This window comes from Colossoma macropomum, unplaced genomic scaffold (genome assembly GCF_904425465.1).
Source record: "Colossoma macropomum unplaced genomic scaffold, Colossoma_macropomum, whole genome shotgun sequence".
NCBI lineage: Eukaryota > Metazoa > Chordata > Actinopteri > Characiformes > Serrasalmidae > Colossoma > Colossoma macropomum.
In genome coordinates, this window is record NW_023494797.1 from 5,119,669 (window position 1) to 5,141,197 (window position 21,529).

The window sequence follows — 21,529 nt, forward strand, 5'->3', positions numbered from 1 at the left end:
ACTAGCATAATGACTGTTGTGCAGTATTCGCCTTGTGTCGAGCTTCAAAGGAATGCAGGGAGTGGGGAGTGTGGGAGAGGTCTATAGCAGAAGAGTGATTATGATATAAATGTCTGGAAGGCCATTTTAGGGCAGCAGTTTCACTTGCAGTCACTGGTGGAAATCTTACAGAAATTCAAAATCTGCTTTTTGGTGGAACACTTATTTATTAGTTATACATAAGAAACATATGTGTAATAGATGAATGACTTAATAAAAGTGATTAAATAGTTATTGACTTAGTGATCTCTGTACCAGACAATACGCCGGAAGCGAAAGGTTCAGATCCCGGTGGCTCGGCTGGGCGACAGAGAGACGATGTCAGAGCGCGAGGAGGACAGCGAGGATGATGATTATGAGGGCCCAGGGGCAGGAGCTGGGGGTGCCAGTGGGGGCTCAAGCAGACGGAATGATCGAAGCGGCAGCGGGGGCCGGAGGGACCACAGCGCCTCGAGAGAAAGGAGCACTTCTCCACGGTCTGACAGACGCTCCGTTGCCTCAAACATCCCACCACGGCCTGCCAAAGTCACACTTGTAAAGTCCCGTAAGAATGAAGGTGAGAAGGAGAAAGACTGTACAGGAGATAAACAACTTCAGAGTGAGAGGGGTTTGTGAGTCATTACTGGAGTTACACAATTTTCCCAAAATATGGGGCTAATGTCTCAAACAAGCACTTACCTCAAACCAAGGCCAAAGATTGTAAGTAAGCACTTTGCTTGATGCTGATTGGTTGAGTGTAAACTTCCATTACCTGTTAGCTAAGAGTAGAATTTTGTGAATGTGATGTTTTGCTTTTTTCCCCTGTTCATTTACAGGTACATATGTAAAGGTATGTAGCATAGACCCTGTTTACATTTGGTAATTTCATGTGACTAGTATCTGGATTGTAACCTGATAAAATTTTAGGCACATGCATTTACACTTGGTAGTCAAACACCTCTCCTGCTAAATTGAAGTCCAGCTGCTATGTGGCAGGTAATATGCAAATCAGCACACGTTTTTTCTGTTCTGTTAAAAAGAAATCACAATTTTACACAGCTCTGTTTATTTCCAACAGAAAATTAGCCTTGTGAGCCTGTCACTGCTGTAATGAACTACATGCGTTAAACCGCAGTGTAGCGAGTGCTAAACAACAAGGCGAAGTAAAGATTAAACAAACTGGCACTTTATGTAAGCTGACCAGCTCAACCAAAGGGCGGCAAAATAGGTTACTGAGTTAAACAGGTAGAAGACACTCATATCAAGAGATGAACTAGGGAGCAGCAATGCCTCTGTTAATGGCAGCTGTCCAGAGAGAGGTCTCTTTTTCATAAGCAAAAATAGCTGGAGGAGGCACCGTCATTGTATTAAGAGGATTTTTAGGTTGTTCACTTATAACATCTGGCTAAAAAAGCATCTCAGACCTCCTGAAGTGGTTTGAGCGGTCAGATTTAAATCTGTTTTAAACGTGTCTTGGGAGCATTTACACCTGCATTTTTATATAGACCACAGGTCAACAATCTTATACACAAAGGGCAAATATGGTAGCAGGTTTTTATTCTAATCAAGCAGAAGTGCACCTCATTCCACTTGTTTAATCAGTTGGTCTTCTTCAAAACACTTGATTAGTTATATGAGGTGAGCTCCTGCTTGGTTAGCATGAAAACCTGCAGCCACACCAGCTCTTTGCTAATAAGATTTGTGACCCCTGATATAGACCATCTCTAGTCTCTATCCGGATGTACTACTGGTACTCGTGGAGCCTGAAGCGACCAGGTCATAGGTATGATAAGCTGGCTTGCATGCCAAGCGAGTTTCTATTTGTTAGCTGTATCAGCAGCCTATCTTTCTACTTGATTCCTTAAAAGGAGTCACCACAGGCCATGTCACATGACACTGAAGAGTTACTGTACAAATATAGAGCAAACTAGTCAATCTACTTTGAGTACTCATGTTGTCAGAAAGGTGTTTATGAAACCAGCTCAACAAGTGGAACACGTGTCAGAGCGTAGTATGGAGAATAGCAATGACTGGAATGTTTTGCTTTCTTTCTGCTATCTTCTAGTAGGAGGCTGCATGCTCTCCGTAAGAATAAAACTACGGTTAGTTTATGCACTGTGGTTTATGCTTAATTCAAAAGTCACAAAGCCTAGACTGATGCACTTTGTTGGTTTTCCTGTGTTCTGTGTGCAGAATATGGTCTGCGCCTGGCCAGCCACATCTTTGTGAAGGACATTTCCCCAGAAAGCCTGGCAGCCCGTGATGGAAACATACAGGAGGGAGACGTAGTGCTGAAGGTATGATGAGAGAAAGAGAAGGAGGGTGAGAGAGAGATGGGAGGAGTGTAGGGGGTGAGACAGCGCATGTGAATGGTTGAAAGTGGGAGAAGTAATGCTTAAGGAATGAAAGGAGGATGAGGGAGGAAATATACACTTATTCTGTACAGACTCTGCTGGATTGCCTAAGGTATAGAGAGTTAAAGAAGGGAGACAACAGGAGAGAATTGGGCTTAAAAATGATTTCAAAACACTGCATCAGCTTGGAGTCATACAGAAAGAATCTGAAGATATGATAGGTGTTTCATAGGCCAATGGAAAGTGATGGTGTTTGGGGGGAAAAAAAAGAGAAAATTGCTTAGACCCTTATTTCATTTCTCTAGTTAGTAATTTGTCTTGGATCAGTGGAGAAACACCTTCTTTCCTTCTCTTTTTCAGTGTAGAAGTACCTCCTTGCACGCATTGCCCCTTCCAGGGAGTTTCCCCTCTAGACTCTCTCTTTACAATAAGTAGCTTAATGGGAGAAATTATATCACTTTGTCAGTGGAATTTATGGGCCCTGTTCAGCTAATGTGGCCTAATGCTGCTCAAGAGAAGAAGCAGGCTTCTCTTTGAATGCGGCCCCAGAGCAAAGCCGCGTGGTAATCAACATGGCAAAAGTGCTATCTTGGGGTTTCAGACTGCTGGTGTACATTTTTCTAAAGGAATTGCTGATTTTATTATTGGCTTTTTTCTGTTTATACTATATATATATAAATATATATGTATATGTGTGTATATATATAAAGCGACCTTGGGATTGTGAAAGGCGCTATATAAATGTAACTGATTTTAATATATGGTTGCTTTTTACGTCTGATGGAGTTAAAAGTGCAGTGGAGTATGCACTAAGGATAGCACTCATTTTTAATTTCATTATGCTGCTCGTATATAGCAGCCTCTTCAAACATGGCATCACTAGCTCTTTGATGTGCAGCTCTGATAGTCAAGCTTCACACAAGTCTGAAGCGATGCCATAAAATGGCGGCTCATGGCCGGGACTGATTTGAAAGTGCTGTGATTTATGCCGTCTCTCTTCTCTTACCCTTTCCATCCACCTAGATCAATGGCACAGTGACAGAGAACCTGTCTCTGATAGATGCTAAGAAACTGATTGAGCGCTCGAAAGGCAAGCTGAAAATGGTGGTACAGCGAGACGAGAGAGCGACGCTCCTCAACATTCCTGATATAGACGACAGCATTCCCTCTGGCAACTCTGATAGAGATGGTGAGGCTTCTTGGATTTCTTTTGAAAAACCTATCTAAAGGCTTGAGGTTATTGAGCCTTAAAGCAAAACATGAAGTGGACAGTTTTAGTTTCCACAATGCACAAATTCAGAAGAATCACAAACCACAAATAAAGCACAAGCAGTACAGAGACCACGTCGGTTCGGAGTCTGTTTAGAGCGGTGTGAATTTGTTTGATCTGTTTATATATGCACTGAAAACTGTGGTTCAGCATACTGAGACCCCTTGAAACGCTGGAACGATCCAAATGTGAAAACGCCCTTATAGTCGTGGTGTAATTAGTGTAAATACAGTAGATCTAAGTTCTTAGAAGTGTTATGTTCTTAGACCACTTCAGTTTGATGGGCAGTCATCACTTTTACAAACTCACTGGTCTAAATGTCTAGTCTTGAGAGCTTGCAGGTAGCAGTGCTGCTTGATATGTGGTGCATTAGAACAGCACTGTTACTATACTATACTGACTTTTTATATTTTAAGAAGCCCATATCTTGGAAAACTGCTCTTTCTTCAGTTGTTTGAAATAAAAGAGTTTGGTACATTTTGACAACGTTAACAGCATTTTCTACTACATCAGTCACTCCACAGTTCATACAGTCTATATATGAAAAGTAAGTTGCAAAACCAGCCCATTTTAAATTTGCTGTTTTTCTGATGTTGTGGAAAACAGCCCATTTACATATATCATATACATATATCCAGCTATTGTATTATATCCAGTGTATTGCTGTTTAGCTACACACACTCATGCTGAAGTTATGATGAATGTTTCAGCTTAGACAGCTTTCTGAACAAGGCACAATATAGGGCAGCAAATTAGATGAGAAGTTATTTACATTTCAGTCTCAAAGGCTTTATTCACACAGCAAGTAAAAGTTGACCAGATATTTTTCTTCATATATGATGTGTTGTCCGTGTGGCAGCGTCAACAGCGAAAAACACATTGAATCTGACATTTTCAGTTCCGATTTGGACATTTTCATATGTGGTACTGAAATCTGAGACGTATCTGATATATGGCATACAGCCATCGGAACTTCTTATTAGCTCCTGTGATATTTCTGAAGATAAAGCCTCTGAGACCGGCTGTTACTGTTGACTTTTGCATATGCGAGTCAGTTTATGAGCGTGACTTGTGCAAACTAATGCCGCATATAGGTCACATTCAAAAGATATTGTGAACAGCCTAAGAAAAAAATCAGGTTTGGTGAGAAAATTAGATTGGGCCACTTTTACTTGCTGTATGAACATAGCTAAAGATACAGTAACAAAAAACAGCCTGTGTAATTCAAAGGAGTAAAGAGACGCTGGGAAATAATCATGTGGAAAAGAATTGCCTCTGATTTTGGACATAAAATGTAAGAAAATTAAGGATATGGGGCTTTATATGATATGGTTTAAAAAATATTGTCTTTTTACAGACATTTCAGAGATTCATTCACTGACATCAGACCATTCTCATGACCGAACACGCGGCAGTCGCTCTCGCTCGCCAGACAAGCGCTCCGAGCCATCGGATATCTCCGGCCAGTCGCCCCAACAAATCAGCAATGGAAGGTAAGAATCATGTGAAAAACAAACAAACAAATAAATCCACCGAGACCACTGCTCTGAATACTTGGAACAAATCAACCTATCATACTTTAATTAAATTTACATGCTGACTAATCCATTTAAAATATAAAAGAAGCTAACAGAAAATAGTGCCTATAAAATATGTTTAACTATTACTTTTATTCTTCATTTCCATTAGGTTTGTTAGTATTCATTTAACATTATTTATTGTCTCCTTAAATCAGCAACCTGGTTCTATTTATAAATCTCAAGTTCTCTGTTTCCAACTTAATTCATTTGCATCACCCTTCATCCTCGTTCTAGTATATTTGATGAAGCTGTGCGTCAGATGTTTCAGTGCAGATGAGATCTTGCCTGTGGGTGGGTCTGTCACTGAGAGTTGAGATTTGTAGCTGTTGGTGTTAGCAGAGCAGTAGCATTGCTTGCACTAGTAGAGTGAAAGCTCAAACGTCAGTCAGTTTGGCATTGATCTTCTCATTGGCAGATGAACTTTCTAACTGGTTTCCAGCCCTGAGCATTGTCACTATTCTAACACATAGCCTTTCTATGCATCTCAATGTGGGGTCATCAGTTATATGAGCATATTAGACACACATGCACGTGTAATAATAATATTGTGTAATAATATATCTAATATTGCAGAGATTACTGATTTTTTTTTCCTATAATTAATAGTAACAGCCCTACATCCTACTTCATAATGTTTCAGGGGAAGCAGCTTGATAGAATGTGCAGTTTTAAGAGAGTTAAAACAATAAAATTTGACTTCAGCTGATGAATCATTATCATGATTCTGATGCTGGGTAGAGACAGTATGATGTGTGTTGGTGCTAGTGACCAGTGAAAAAGCAGAAGTGAGCTGGTTTCTGATCACATGGGCAAATCAGCACAGTTACCTCAGATATGGAGTGATAGAACAGATAGAGATGTGTTTTTGAGGAAAGAAGAAGCCCTGAAGTCAGAGAGGAAAGATAAGCTGTGTTTGTGTATGTGTGAGAGAGTGAGAGACCGTTACAGTGATAGAGAGACAGATTAGCAGTACTCTAGTACTCTGTCTCTCTAGATAGTAGAGTAAAGGATGCCAGATGCCAGCACTGTCACTGAACTGTTATCATCCCTCCATCCATTAACCCTGTCACCCTGTCCTAATAAAGCTGCTGCTACAGGGTGTGTTTTAATGAGATTCGACACTCCACGTATCTTTACACTTAGAGCTGGGTAGCTGGTCCTACAGACCTTATCAGACTGGGGCCATTGTCGCCAGAACCAACCACACCCAATTAACTGGAAAGCTTTGGTGATGGAGAAATCAAACTTGAAATTAAGCATAATTAGAATGCAGTTTTTGTGTTTACATCGTACGGACAATTAACTACAGATGGATCAATACCACTTTTATATTTTCTGAAATAGATACTGAAATCTTCAATATCAGCTGATACACATCCTGTGCTATTGTTAATTGAAGTACTTTATTTAAGATGAGCCTCTAAAGTGCTCATCTTAAGTTCAGTCATGCTGAAACTACTCAAATGAATCGTGTTCATTTGTCCTAGGTATATGACATTTAAAGCCAGTTTTAAAGCCTCTGGTACACTGCAACACATGTCAATTTAATACAACATATGACCGTCTGATGGTTTAAATAAAGATACCTGCCGCTGGTGCCATCTCTCTAAACACCTAAATATAATATACAAGAATTCCAAATACTAAATGTACTAAATTCCAATGGAGCCATTTTTTATTCTCTGTTGATTAGCTCTTATGGGTTGTGAGTCTGTTAAACACATTCAAATGTCATCAGTAAAACAATATGTATATAAGTTTGTGGTTGACCTAGGGATACAAATTTTGGCTAATGATTTTTACCAATAACCAACAGTCATTAGTCAACAATTAATTGTTAACTTGCAGGCCTAAAATCAAGGACACAACCCATCAAAATATCCATTATAAAACTGACAGTTTTAGTTCTGTATTGTAAAGCTCTGAAGTTATATTTACCACTCGTTACTAGTCCAGGTTAAAGTGACTATAAATACCATGACCTAGGCTAGCTTTGGCTCTGTATACCTAAGTATCTCTCAGAATGATCATTTACATTTCTAGTGTGACCACATTCATAGAACAGCATGTTATGTCTGCAGACCATACTGTAATTTCTTTCTGTGGTATCCCTTGGATCTCCGGAGATTAGTTCACATAGAACTTCTGTATTTTGAGTATTACAAATAGCACTAGGTACCTAAAATTTGCATTGATCTAAATTAGCATCCGCTTATTATTATTGTATTTTTTTGCATGGATGTTTATTAGTGGTTCTGTAACATTTATTATTATATAGGATTCTTTTTGTTAGTTGTGTTTAAAGGAATTGTTTACGTAAAAATGCTACTTGACTGGTCTTAGCGTCCATTTGTTGCTAGAAAGTTGTATTTTTTGTTTTTTAATGAACCATTCCATTATTATAAAAAACTGAATCCCATCTCACATCACTCATTCTTCATGCAAGCTGGTTTGCCAGATTGTTTTGGGGGGAGTGTATTAGCTTTGGTGGTCAAGGACTGGTGGCACTGCTAACGGCTACGTCACTAGGAATTGACAGTATTGGAAATAAGAGGAAGGAAGTATTACTACAATGTTAGATCACTAAGCTCAGACCAACAATAGTTATCTCCCCTTTGGGGCACTATTCAAATTTACCTGTACCCGCCTTCATTAGAAAGCCTTGCTGTAGCAGTTCTGCTCACATAACAGTTGGAACGATTTGCATCTGAACCATCAGTTGGTCATATGTAGTATTGAATTGACATGTCGCAGTGTACAAGAGGTTTTAAAGCTGGCCTTAAATGTCATATACTTAGAATGAACAAATGATTCATTATCAATTACAGTCTTGCGTATCCTAATTAATATATTTATACTAGCACTGAAAGCTAATTCTAGATCAACCCTGTGGTACTGCTTTCAGAGAGCGTGACCTATGATGGTGAGGTAAACCTTCAGTTATTGAGTTCATTCAGTCTGAAGGCTTTTTTAAGAGCCATTCCTGAAATAGCATATTTTCTGTCTGAAAGGACTAGCATTGCTGCAGTGACTTGAGCCTGTCTGACATGAAAGCACTGATGTCAATCATACAGACTTGCTGCAAAGCAATGCCATCATTTGTAGGCAAAATATAAAAGTGATTTACACAAACTAAATTTGCAGAAGTGTCAGTTGAAGTGCTGTTAGAAGTTAGAAGTGTTGTATAATTTTTTTTCTTTGTTGTGGTTAATACATTGTAGCAGGGCTGCCCACTCCTGGTCCTGGAGATCAACTATCTGGGAGAGTTCTCATCCAACAAACCTGGCTCTAATATTCAGATGCTCCTGAAGGCCTTCATTGCCTGGATTGGATGCGTTAGATTAGGGTTGGAGCAAAACTCTGCAGGGTGGTAGATCTCCAAGGCCAGGATTGGGCACCCTGCATTACAGCCTCCATCATTTGAAATGTCATTTGTATTATGGCATTATGGCCTTCTCTCTGAAGCTATTACTAAAGTAAAGTAATAGCTATGTGGTTTTTGAGATAGATGCCTTGAAATAGAGTGTGACAATATTTTATTGTTGTCGTGATAAATATTGCTATTGTGATAAACAGTAACTTTTTTTTATTACATAAACCGCAGAATTAATCCTCTTTAATTAGCTTTATTGCTGTGTAAAAAAAATGTAATTAAAAGCATTGTACCAAGAATTTTTGAGGGCAGTTTTTAAATGAGGTATTTCCTCTGCATTGTGTCTGTGTCACAGTAATTTGATACATATTGTGTATTGTAAAAATTCTTTAATTATTGTGATGCAATATTGTTACTGTATCACCCACCCCTACCTTGTAATATGATATTTGTGTGTGTAAAGAAACACACAGTTATGTCCAACATGACCGCTATCATAGCCAAATAGGTCCAAGTGCATGTGTGGGCGAAATCTAGAGAAGAAATTTGGAACTTTAACTATTATTTTAAAAACAAAAACTCGAACTACCTCTGCATCAATGCTTGTTTGCATTTATTCTAATGTTTTTTGTTGTTTTTACCTTAAGAAATGGGCCTGTTGTCCAGGTAAATTGGTTAAAACCATTTGCATAGGTGTCTGACTTTTGCACAGTACTGTATGTGTGTGAGGAAAAGAAATGAAGATAAAAGCTATTTGTAGAGGAACACTGACACTTTCACTTGGTTCAGGATGGTGTTTTTCTTGCAGTATCACATGTGAGTATGAATTTGTAGGAGTGAAATTGAGTTGGCACTGTTTGTGGAGATGTGTTTAAAGGTGTCATAACTAAAAGCACTTGTCTTGCTTATTTATTGGGATTTTATTGGTGAAATCAGTTTAACATTAGCTGTGTTGACAGCTTTTTCCATTGTCGATTAAACTTCAACAGTTAATCAACATCAGTTGAACCCACATTGGGATATGTGGACAAATAACATTGATTTAGTACAGATCTAATCAAAGTTGCCCAGAGGGGCTGTTACTGCAGCAGCTATTTTGGAGATGAATAGAGTTTGTTAACACTGCAGTCGTTGTGGGTGTGTTCTCTGTCCTGCCTCTTGCACGCTGGAAGAGAGGGTTTCGTTCACACGTTTGTGTGAATGTGCGCTGAGCGTGTATGCTGTGGGTGTAAGATGGTAGCGTTGTGAAACTGGAGACAGAAGTTTGCCAGCTTGAGTACTTCGCCTGCCAGAGAGTCATATGACCCTGATGGAATTCTTTCATTGTTCTAGAGAGCAGTGCTGAAGTGTTTGAGTGGTGTGTACACACACACACACACACACACACACACACACACACACACACACCTGCACCAGCACTGGAATTCAGCCTTATTTTTCTCTGTTCACTCTTGATTGCCCCAGTAGTATATATTTACCATCTGAAGTAGCTGTATATGCTGATATATCTTTCAAAATATCTACATGTGCATTTGAAGGTGAATAAAATAGTTGTGATAGTGTTTACACTCGATTATATTCAATCATATTATTGCACAGGTTTGGATAGTTATCAGAGTCAACTCCTCATGTTCTCACATTTATTTTCAAGAACTGCCTTTCTGATAAATTGTTCAACTGTTAACATGGAACTGTAAAATACTTTACAGTTAGACCTGTCAGTGCTAAACTGTTAATCGACAAATAAACAGTTGTTTGACCAATGCTGTTGGTTAAAAATATATATTTTTTTATTTCCAATAAACAACAGTTGTGATTTTGAACTACCAGGTTTATCATCCAAGTTGAGGAATGTGTGTGAGAAAGTGTGTTACACGGCAGTGTGTGATGCTCAGACATGAATAGAGAAGGTTGTGGACAGCGAAGTCCTTCAAGAGCTGCCGAGGTACAATGAGACAAAGCTAGCCAAGGTCATGGCATTTATGTTCGGTTTAATTTGGTCTAGTAAGGAGAGATAAATATAACTTTAGAACTTCATCAGTGTTTTGTATTTGATACTTTATTCATAAACACAATATAGTTTAAACAAAACTAGTTTTTTATGTAGGGTATGTTTAAAGCGGTTTAGGCTGTTTACTTGATGTGCATGCTGATGCCTTGCCCTACCTATCAGAACTACATTCCACGGTGTAGTAAGTAAATTCCAGTGAATTTATACAGACTCCATTTGATATGTGCACTGTCAAGTGTGTGTATGAAGTGTTTTACAATAGCTTCAAATGTAGCTCATCAGATAAACCTTTAGATCTGGAAGTTTCTGTATTATAATATTATATAACAGTTACAATATCATATTATATCATGTTTTAATATAAAAAAAACAATAAACAATAAAATGATGAAGGCCAAATTGACTAGATGCAAGATGACCTTAAAGAGCCAACATTTGCCATAAGCCTTGTGTGTCTGTCGCACATAGCTATGTTGAGGAGCAGACCTGCAGTGAAAGTTGACTGTGGATATGGGTTTAATGGATTTTTTTCTTTTACTATTTATTTCTTTAATTCTTGCTTTACTTTATAGTGGTTCTTCCACCTGCTGCACTGTCGCTGTCTGATGAAAAAGTAGAAAACTACCTGGTTTTTTAACACTAACATCAAATAGCCATTCTCTCTCTTGGTGTCTACATCACGTATACCCTCTGCTTATTGCCCTGTTGGAACCACTTCTGTCAGTGCTGTCTTGGTTATACAGTATCTAGAAACTTTCCATATTGTGCTTAGTGCAGCCTGTCTGTGCTGAAACAACCTCAGACAGTAGATCGCAAGTGTTTTCATATGCGGACAGTACTGTAGCACAGATGTTATCCTAGACCAGCTGGGGGAAAGTGTGCGTACTATATGAAAAACTTTTATCATGGCTTTATTGTGAAGTCTGTTGGTCCAAAAGTATTTCCAGACAAGCACTTGTCAAATTAGCAGAGTTGACTACACCTTAACTGGTAGCACTAATGTTGATAGTAATACACTATTGCACTGCTCCACTTTTGTCCTTCAGTATACAGTGCTGCTTCTGTTCTACTGCTCAGGCTTAGCAGTGCTGTTTATTGAGTTGCTGTCATTGTTTTATTGTAGACTGTATTCATATCTTGACCTTGGTACACACTGTGGTTTATTGCACAGTTATACATTGTAAATAGATTTACATTTTATTTTGCTAGCAATTTATTCTGGGAGTTTGCAGACCTAATTTCATTCCACTTGGATGATGAGAACAAAGCTATTCTAAATCTGTTCTATTCCATTGTATTGTATTCTAGACCAGCCTCAATCAAGAAGATTTATTTTGTACTGTATCTTTTTTCTTGGTTGTCAGGTAATATACTCTTGGCAGACCACTGCAAACATTTAAAATGCAATGTTGGATAAATCCGAATATAGGCTATTAGACAGTGTCAGTTAATTATTAAAAAAAAAACCTTTTGCCTGTCGACTAGCTAGAGGTTATGTCTGTAAAATATTCGGAGGACACTTGAAGTCTCTCTAATGCAGACTGTGTATGTATAAATGGTGTGTTTGTGTGTGTGTGTATCTCAGCCACAGAAGTCGTGATGAGGAGCGAATCTCGAAGCCAGCGGCGGTGTCCACTCCTGTTAAGATGGTGGAAGATGCACTGCTAGTGCCAGCCAGCGAACAGGGAGACAAACAGATACCCCCATTGCCAGGTCAGAACCCTTCACTATCAAGCTCTTCTGCTTTCCATTTCTCTCTGTTTGTTCTTTCTCGCTATCTCACATTCTCGATTGTCTCTTCCATCCACTGTCAGGTCAGAGTCCAGACTGTGTCTGATCACGTCCAGACATCTGTTCTCCACTCCCTTTGTATTTTTCTGCTTTTTTATTGTCTTTAATCTTAACCCAAAGACTACATAGAACCAATGACAGGGTCAGAATGGCAGAATTTACAGGATTTCAGAGTAATTTGTGAAATCAGTTAAGAGTCCTCGATATTTGAGTCCTGCTTTTTTCCAACGCCAGAGGTGATGAAGCAGAGGAGACATCCAGGAGTAACTTAAGCTTTTGCAATGTTGTAATGGAAGAGGAAACATCCCTTGGTACCTGAAACAGCACTCTATAGCTGTATAGCTTCTTTGCCACTGCCAGCTTTACTGTGTATGTATTTTAAGTGGGGTCATCAGTCATGTTTCATGGCAGTATTTGTGTGTTCTATGTGTGGGTACAGAGCCAAAGCCAGTGTATGCCCAGCCTGGCCAGCCAGATGTAGATCTGCCGGTCAGTCCATCTGATGCCCCTGTGCCCAGTCCTGCCCATGATGACAGCATTCTGCGGTAAATCAAGCTTCCTATAGTTCACTCACAACATACTTCCATACCAACATCTGTTATATTACAAAGTATTATATTCCATTCCAGTACATTGCCATCATACGTCTAGACTCAACATGTTACACAATACAGTACTGATTATTTATACTATATATTTAGTAGAGGTAAACATCTGATGTCACTTCTATTGGATAACAATTCAGTCAGCACTTTTAGGTCAGCATATCTATGCAGCATTGCATTTTACATGTGTAATATTTAGCATGTTTATTATGTTTATATTATTGTCAGTATGGTCAGGATTTCTGAAGTTTTTTGTGTGTTTATGCGTGTGTATGCATGCGCATGTGTTTGACCCTATAGGCCTAGCATGAAGCTAGTGAAGTTCCGGAAGGGAGAGAGTGTGGGATTAAGGCTGGCTGGAGGTAACGATGTGGGCATCTTTGTGGCTGGAGTTCTGGAAGACAGTCCTGCTGCTAAAGAGGGTTTGGAGGAGGGAGATCAGATACTCAGGGTGAGCACAGCGAACAAGACATTGAACAGCGAACAAGACATCCTGTGTTTTTTTTTACTTACACACTCATACAGTTCCTTACAATCAACAAACAACAAAAAGCTTCTCCACTTGATTAAATCCATAAATTAAACAAAATAGCCAGATTGTGATCTGAGAACTTGGGTGGACCATAAACAACCTGTAGATTTATTACAGGCAATAGTATGTTGAGTGATTTTTCTTCTAGTATTTTATAAATGATGACAGTGACATGCTAAGCTTTTACGATGCATTTTTAGGCAATAACCCCTTAACCAAAAAGAGAGAGTCCATTTAGGGGCCTGAATAGGGGGCAAAAATATAACATCACAATACTTCAAGACGTTTTCACAATACACAAATACACAATATGCATTATGATCTCTTTGTAATGAAACATGCATTTGGTCAGTGTTTTTTAATCATATCCATGACATGCTCAGAAAAAGCACATGCATAAATTAAATTGACTTCAAAATCAGGCGTTTGATTTTAAGAAGTTAACCCCTAGAGTGAGCTCTTGACAGTAGCAGGCTTTATGTCATTCATATGTTTGTGTTTAATACAATGCACGTGCTCTTGTCTAGTGGGGAACATCTGTTGTTGACTTATCTTGGTCCTGCAAGGGTGTGTGTGTGTGAGTGTAAAGCCTCCCACACTTCCTTGGAAAAATATTGAGAAACTATGTGACCCTTTGATTGTGGTCAGAAGTGACCATTACATACTGCTGCCATGACTCCATGCCTGTCTCCTCCCAGCCTCGGCACCTCCTTTGTTTTAATGCGTCAACACACACAATGGCATTTACTGTTAGACCCGAGACACCCGGTGATGACTCACTGCTCTCAATAGTTGGATTCTACACAGAATATGAGTCAGATTCATTTAGACCTTGTTTATCTCTGAAACCATTTTAATAAAGCATGTTTGGAGTGGTTCTTACACCAGCCAAAAAAAACAACATGCTTTGTGTATGTGCATTAGAGTAACTCCTCAAAGCTTTACTCCCTGCTGAAAAAGCACACACTCCTCAGATTCCAGACTGCTCCCTGTGGTGAAGCTTCCAGCATAGTTTTCTGTCCACACATTTCTCTCCCAGAGCAGCACTCGAATACATCAAACTCAGAGAAAATATTCTCTCTCCCCTCCTCATTCATCTTTCCCCCTCTCTCTGTCTCTCTCTTTCTCTCTCCTTGTGCAGGTAAACAATGTCGACTTTGCAAACATCATCCGAGAGGAAGCCGTGCTGTTTCTGCTGGACCTGCCCAGAGGCGAAGAGGTCACCATCCTGGCTCAGAAGAAGAAGGATGGTGAGTTTATTTGTTGGTTGACATGAGGAGGCCTCAAACACCCCCTGCTCACTTACTGGCCTATTGTTTATAGACTTAAATGTGCATGTGGGGGTGTGTCTTGGTGATGCAGCTGGATTCTAGGGATAGTTTGGCTAAAAATACTGACTGTGAACTTTTAGCTAACATTTTTTTAATGCCAAAGCTTATTATTTATTTATTTATGCTTTAGACAAAGAAGATACCCGAAAACCCTACTAGTTCTTAAAGTCTATAAGAACATCTCAGATTGGGCCTAGTATTTTTTATTAGGCAAAAAACAATGAGCAGCAAAGAAAGTCGTAATTGCTCTTTAACATCGCTGACTGACGTTTTAAATCTGAATAACAATTGCAGCATCAAAAAAGGCCAGAGGCAGCTGGGTATTTTTAGTAAACTATAGTGACAGCATAATTTAAGTCACAGTCAAAACAAAGTCAAAATAAAAATAAACCGACTGATTACGTGTCCCAGTCTGATTCTGATTGTGCAACCCTAAAAAATACTAATGACACTAACAATAAATAGAAAGCAGTAGTGCAGTAGTTTGTACTTATAATGAATTACACATTGTCTGCAGTCAATATATATATATATATATATATATATATATATACACACAAACAAGTATACAATAAAATTAATAAATATATGCTGATTTTTCTGCTAGTGTATCGACGAATTGTGGAGTCGGACGTGGGCGATTCATTCTATATCCGGACCCATTTTGAATACGAGAAGGAATCTCCGTACGGCCTCAGTTTTAACAAAGGCGAGGTGTTCAGAGTGGTGGACACACTGTATAACGGCAAGCTCGGCTCCTGGCTGGCCATACGCATCGGAAAAAAACACCAGGAGGTAGAGAGGGGCATTATCCCCAACAAGAACAGGTACAGCAACCAAGTTTGTTTTAACAAACTGTTTTTACGGTTATGAGCGTACTTTAGGTGTGGATTGCACCGAAAACCAGCATTAAATATGTGTTCTTTGCTGAACCCTAGCACTGTTGTGTTACATGAAAACTTTGCTGTGTTGTCATTTGTGGGAAATTAACACATTTCCTGAAAGCTTTTAGTTAATGATTGTTCTTGGTTAATTGAGCCGCTCTGTAAAGTTCCTATATGATGTAATGTTATTGTATGTAGTCTGTGACTCATTTTTCCTAACAAAGAAAGCAAAAGACTGCAACTACAGTTCAGTGGTCCCAGATGCCCATGCTTTTGAATGGGGCTTTTTTAAAATGTGGTCATTTGTACAACTCAAGAGTCTATATGAAGCATATTGTTTAGGGTGGCCAATAGAGGGATTTCACCTTTTGTTTGATATTCATGTTTATAGAACACAGTTTGTATTATCGTCATTATGAATATATAAAACAAAAAAAAAATTGAGAATCATCTCAGTGTCTTTTTCTGGGAGAGATGCATTCTATGTCATTGCACTCTCAGAAATGTAGGTATGAAACTGTCACTGGGGCATTACCCTTTGTGTCACTGGGGTGGTATTCTCAAGCGCACATCTCAGCACCTTTAGTCAAGGAACAGAACTGTACCCTAATACACTGAAAATATATTTTTCTAAGATTAATTGACTCCACACACCCTGTCTCGTCTCCAGGCCTTTTTTATTGTTCTGTTTTAAAACATTAGGTTATGAAAAGGTACAAATACATACTTTTCACCTGGAAAAACGTATTTAAGGTACACAGTTGGACCTTAAAACCACTGTTATACATTTAAGGGTATATTTACATTGTTTGTACCTTGATGAATGAAAAATGTACCTGCACAGAACCTTTATTTCTACCAGTGTGTGATAATGATAATTATTATACACAGCAAATCGAAACATACAAAGAACATCCCTCACAAACATATTTGGCTTGTGTTTGAAAGCTAGTGTTTGCAGGGAAGCAATGACATCTTCCCTCACAGTCTGTGCTGTTGACATCACAGATTGATATTCTGTCTCCCAGCGGGGGCATGTCTTCACTGTGTGATGCTGGCACACTGCTGACTGTTTTCAAAATGAAACTGACTGCAAGTTTATTTCCTGCCATAAACAGTTGCTTTTGTGTCCCTAGACTGTGTTGAAATTTTTATTTATTTAATTTTTTTTTAAGTAGTTTCGTCTTGTCTCCAGGGCAGAGCAGTTGTCCAGCGTCCAGTACACACTACCCAAAACCCCTGGTGGGGACAGGGCTGACTTCTGGAGGTTCCGAGGTCTTCGCAGCTCCAAGAGGAATCTGAGGAAGAGCCGAGAAGACCTCTCTGCTCAGCCTGTGCAGACTAAATTCCCCGCTTATGAAAGGGTCGTGCTCAGGGAGGGTATGTAGGACAGCCTCTGCACATAATCACACTGGGGGTTCCTTTTTGGTTAATGGAATGTACTGTTTCATACCTCTATGTTTAGAGGTACAGGTGAAGGTCAGGTATTGGGATTATAACAGGGTTAGAGCTTGGCTTAGGTTTAGAACCATTGTCAGTGTTGGGCATGTATTTTGAGAAATATATAGCGTGGCTAAACCTCCTCCAGAGTGCTAACTTTATAGGAGAAGGAAGAAACGTACTAACTTTCAAAGGGCCCATATCAAGGAAACCAAATTTCCCTCACTGTTTTAATTAAAGGACTTTGAAGTAATATGTAAATGTCAGATGTTCAAAACATACCATTCACAACTCAGTCCATATGGTCTGTATATGGAAACCATGGTGCAAACATGGAACCAACTCATTCGCATATGTTCACCTATTAGGTCTACAGCAGTTTAGCTCAGCCCAATCTTACTGAAGTTCTTGGGAGTGTTTCAGCTTTTTGAATGAGGTATAGTACAGGACAGCCAATCATAACAGAGCTCATTTATCGTTTTCTTAAAGGTACAGTAACAAAGACAGCCTGTTTAATTCTAAGTGATGAAGAGAGGTTGGAAAAAAGTGATGCAAAAATGAATTATCGCCATTTTTGTACATTAAACGACACAATTGTTCTAAATGGTCCTCAAGGAAAAAATAAATTACAAAAAACATGTAGGATATGTGCTGCCCTTAAATATACCTTAGTGTAATAAGTTTTTATTCAGCATAATTTCTATTTCTCCGTTCATCATAAAAAAGCACCTGGTGCTCTTTCTAATTTTGTGGAAAAATAAACAAAAACAGTAATAATATAGCACTTATTTAGATGTGATGGCACTGATATGCAGTTTTTTAAGCCAGGAAAGTCTCCCTCACTATATAAACAAGCAATGTGTCATAGTAGCGCCACACAGTGGCAGGAGTTATTATAGCAGCTAGTCCCAGCACAAGTTTTCTTTTTTGCCTTGGTATTATTTTCTGTACTAAAGTTCCCAGTTGATACATAACCAGATACATCTGCACATAGTTAAAGAAACTGACTGTTGTTATTTAACTGATGCATTTTGTTGAACTGCTGATCAGTAAATGAGCTGTAAGCAGTTCTGGGTAATGGTTCCTCTCTCTTCTCTCCAGCCGGATTCTTGAGACCCGTAGTGATCTTTGGGCCCATTGCCGACGTTGCCCGAGAGAAACTTGCCAGAGAGGTGCCTGATCTGTTTGAGCTAGCAAGTGAGTGTCAATTCACCACACTCACACACTCTTACACACACCTTTTTTGGTAAGATACACTGTCCTGGACATGCCTGTTCAGTGTACTAATCCATCTAGCCACTCTACACATTCTCCAGGGAATATCCCAGCTCTTTCCGCATTCACCGTTATTGTAAAAAGTACCAAGCACCTTCGGTGTCAACTTTCAATTAATCTGAGTGCACTTAGCGTCTAGCTTGTTACCTGATTCCACGCGTGGCTTTTGGATTTTGCATAACGTTGTTGCTTTATGATTGTATTTTGCCTTGCAGAAACACAGCACCCTGGAGAAGGGGAAAGTATGTCGCTCACTGCATCAGCTTGCTTGATTTATAGTGCTAGATAACCACAGGCTTTGCTTTATGCCATTGAGAACGTTGTTTTTAGTTGCCCAGATTGACCTCTGCTTGGAATGATTCTCCTTGACCTCCCCCCGAAACTTGTTCATGCGGTCAACAGCACCAAACACCATAGCCGCCAGTCACACCAAAGTGTGAATGAGGCCACATTACTCATCGACTCCCACTGGTAGCACTTTTATTCTGTGGACTATATTTTCAATTGGATCCATAATATTCATGATGTTCATTTGCTGCTGTTGCTGTCTGGATGAATGCAATATTGAGCAGTTGGTTGAGGCTTGCGTTGCTGCTCACTCTAAATGCTAGAGCCCATGTCAGCTGAGGGCTTTGAGGCCATTAGTGGTTTTAAATCCTGTCCATTTGAATATGTAGTGAAAGTGTATCACCACTCACTCACTGATGAATATATACAAAACTTCAGATTTACAATTTACACCCATGTGAAACTCCGCAGTGCGTTTATGCACATGCAAAACTGTGGCATTACACTTGCACACACACTTACGAAACGTGATGTTACACTTGCAGAACATGTGAAACATGGTGTAGACATTATGTATGCTGCCGCATGCGCACATCCATACGGAGTTCTGACCTCACTGTATGCTAGAAGCTAGAAGCTGCCCACATTCTGCTGGTCTTTGACCAGTTCTGTCATTTCTGTCACAATGGTTTAATATTTGAAGAGGGAGAGCTGTTCATAGACCAGTATGAGGGGGCAGCTTCTATCTGAGGATGCTAAACTGCTGCATGAATGCAAGTGCTGGACTTGCGATGCAGTCGAGTAACAGTTTGTGTTCTGTCCGCTGTGCAGAGAGCGAGCCCAGAGACGCAGGAACAGACCAGCGGAGCTCTGGAATCATTCGCCTTCACACCATCAAGCAGATCATCGATAAGGTGAGGAGAGCACAAGCATAAACAAGTATGAGTCCAGAATGCACTTAATTCTAGTAACTGAACACTACTGGTCAAAAGTTGGAAATCACTTGTAAGTACGTAATTATTATTTTTTTTTATTATTTTAGCTGTATGTATATTAATTTATGCACGGTATGTATAAATATAATAAACTGGACAACAGCATATTTTTGAAGTTGTATTCAATATTAAAAGCATTTTGGGAACAAGAAGAAGTTATTAAATGATAATACAGACAAAAACAGCTTGATGATTTAATTAACATGTTTAAAATATGAAGCATTCTGGATATTAATTTTTTTCACGCTTTCACTCCATTTTACTAACTTTCTTGTTGATGCTGGACTGTCTGCAACAATTTTTTTTGTATTATTAAATTGATATTATTGAAAGTTTTGAACAGTAATTTCAAACTTTTGAATGGTTATACAGTTTTATATATTTATTCTTTTAGTGCACCTTATACATAGAAGACTTAGCTTAGGAGACAACAGAATGTTTTAGTGCAGGGAAAAGTTCCATGACAGCCAGGTTGACGATTGTGATGATTAAAATGCAGTGCTACAGTTAGTGTAGTATGTAACAGATAACTAAGCAATGGATAAGGGAGGAAGATAATAGTGATTAATAAAATTAATATAATTTTTTACAGGACAAACATGCAGTGCTGGACATCACACCCAACGCAGTGGACCGGCTGAACTACGCACAGTGGTACCCCATCGTTGTGTTCCTGAACCCAGACAGCAAGCAGGGGGTGAAAAACATGAGGACCAGACTGTGCCCCGAGTCCAGGAAGAGTGCAAGGAAGCTGTATGAGCGAGCACTCAAACTGAGGAAAAACAATCACCACCTCTTTACTGGTGAGAAAAGAATGAATGTGTGCGAAAGGCAAGAGACAGTGTGACGAGAGTATGAGTGAATGTAGGACTGTATGTGTGGGAGTGAGAGTGTCTGTATGACAGATAGAGGAGGTCCCAAGAGAGCAGGCACATCTCCTTATGGTTATTTTCAGCACTCATATTCTACAAATCCACATACAAGGTGAGGCAGATACACACACACAATGGCATAAACAACTTTTACATGCTCTGAGTGCTGTGGGTAGGAGTCCTTGGGGAATGAAATTGACCTACTGGACAATAGGGTCAAGTGTGCCAAGCCGCACGTGTGGCAATATGTGGCTAATGGTTTTAAAAGATGCAGCTCAAGGACTCTCTGTGCACTAGAGGAAGTGTAAATGATGTTCATCTCTCTGGAGAGGTGGGGCTGTCTTGGACTACAGGAAGAGATTTAGTATTAGGAATTGGATATTCAACCAACGTCACATGCTTAAAAGTGACCTTCCATTTTGTTCTCAGTAGTATATTATTTATTTTTTTATCTTATTTATGCATATATCTCGTAGTGGTCGGAACAAAACCTTGTATCTCCATTCTTGTTGTGACATTATTTGAAAATACCAGCTGCCCTGTACATTGTGTAAAAAAAATCATGATCACTGGACCAGTAGAGATGCTCTGAAATGACTTGGAATAAAACATCTTTACATTAAAACACACTGAAAGTCTTTTAAAACAGACATGTTGTTTAGTCAGACATATTTGGGAACTGTTTGGTGCATTAATGTGAGTAGTCTAGCACTCTTCTACCTGATAATTGATCTGTAGATTTTGCGCTAAATGGAGCAGAACAACCTGAAGTCAGTCAGCATGTGGAGTGAAGAGAAGGAACACTTTAGAACAGTCATAATCATTCTAAATACCTTCAGGGGTGTTGTTCTGGACACTGATTAAACCATCTCAGGCTTGTGAACTAAGAACAGCTACTTTCTTTAGTTGA

General features: G+C 39.2%; 1 protein-coding gene across 6 annotated transcripts in view; it reads left to right on the forward strand.

Annotated features, from left to right (window-relative positions):
- Positions 1–21,529, forward strand: part of tjp1a (tight junction protein 1a) — a 69,398-nt gene that overhangs the window by 34,955 nt on the left and 12,914 nt on the right. For all 6 annotated transcript variants that reach the window (XM_036584105.1, XM_036584104.1, XM_036584108.1 and 3 more), the window contains exons 5-17: positions 298–595; positions 2,212–2,315; positions 3,396–3,561; positions 5,000–5,135; positions 12,192–12,319; positions 12,837–12,942; positions 13,303–13,453; positions 14,676–14,784; positions 15,473–15,692; positions 16,945–17,129; positions 18,291–18,386; positions 19,584–19,666; positions 20,340–20,550. In XM_036584105.1, the coding sequence (XP_036439998.1) occupies positions 298–595; positions 2,212–2,315; positions 3,396–3,561; positions 5,000–5,135; positions 12,192–12,319; positions 12,837–12,942; positions 13,303–13,453; positions 14,676–14,784; positions 15,473–15,692; positions 16,945–17,129; positions 18,291–18,386; positions 19,584–19,666; positions 20,340–20,550 (1,993 nt within the window). The remainder of the gene's footprint in view (positions 1–297; positions 596–2,211; positions 2,316–3,395; positions 3,562–4,999; positions 5,136–12,191; positions 12,320–12,836; positions 12,943–13,302; positions 13,454–14,675; positions 14,785–15,472; positions 15,693–16,944; positions 17,130–18,290; positions 18,387–19,583; positions 19,667–20,339; positions 20,551–21,529) is intronic.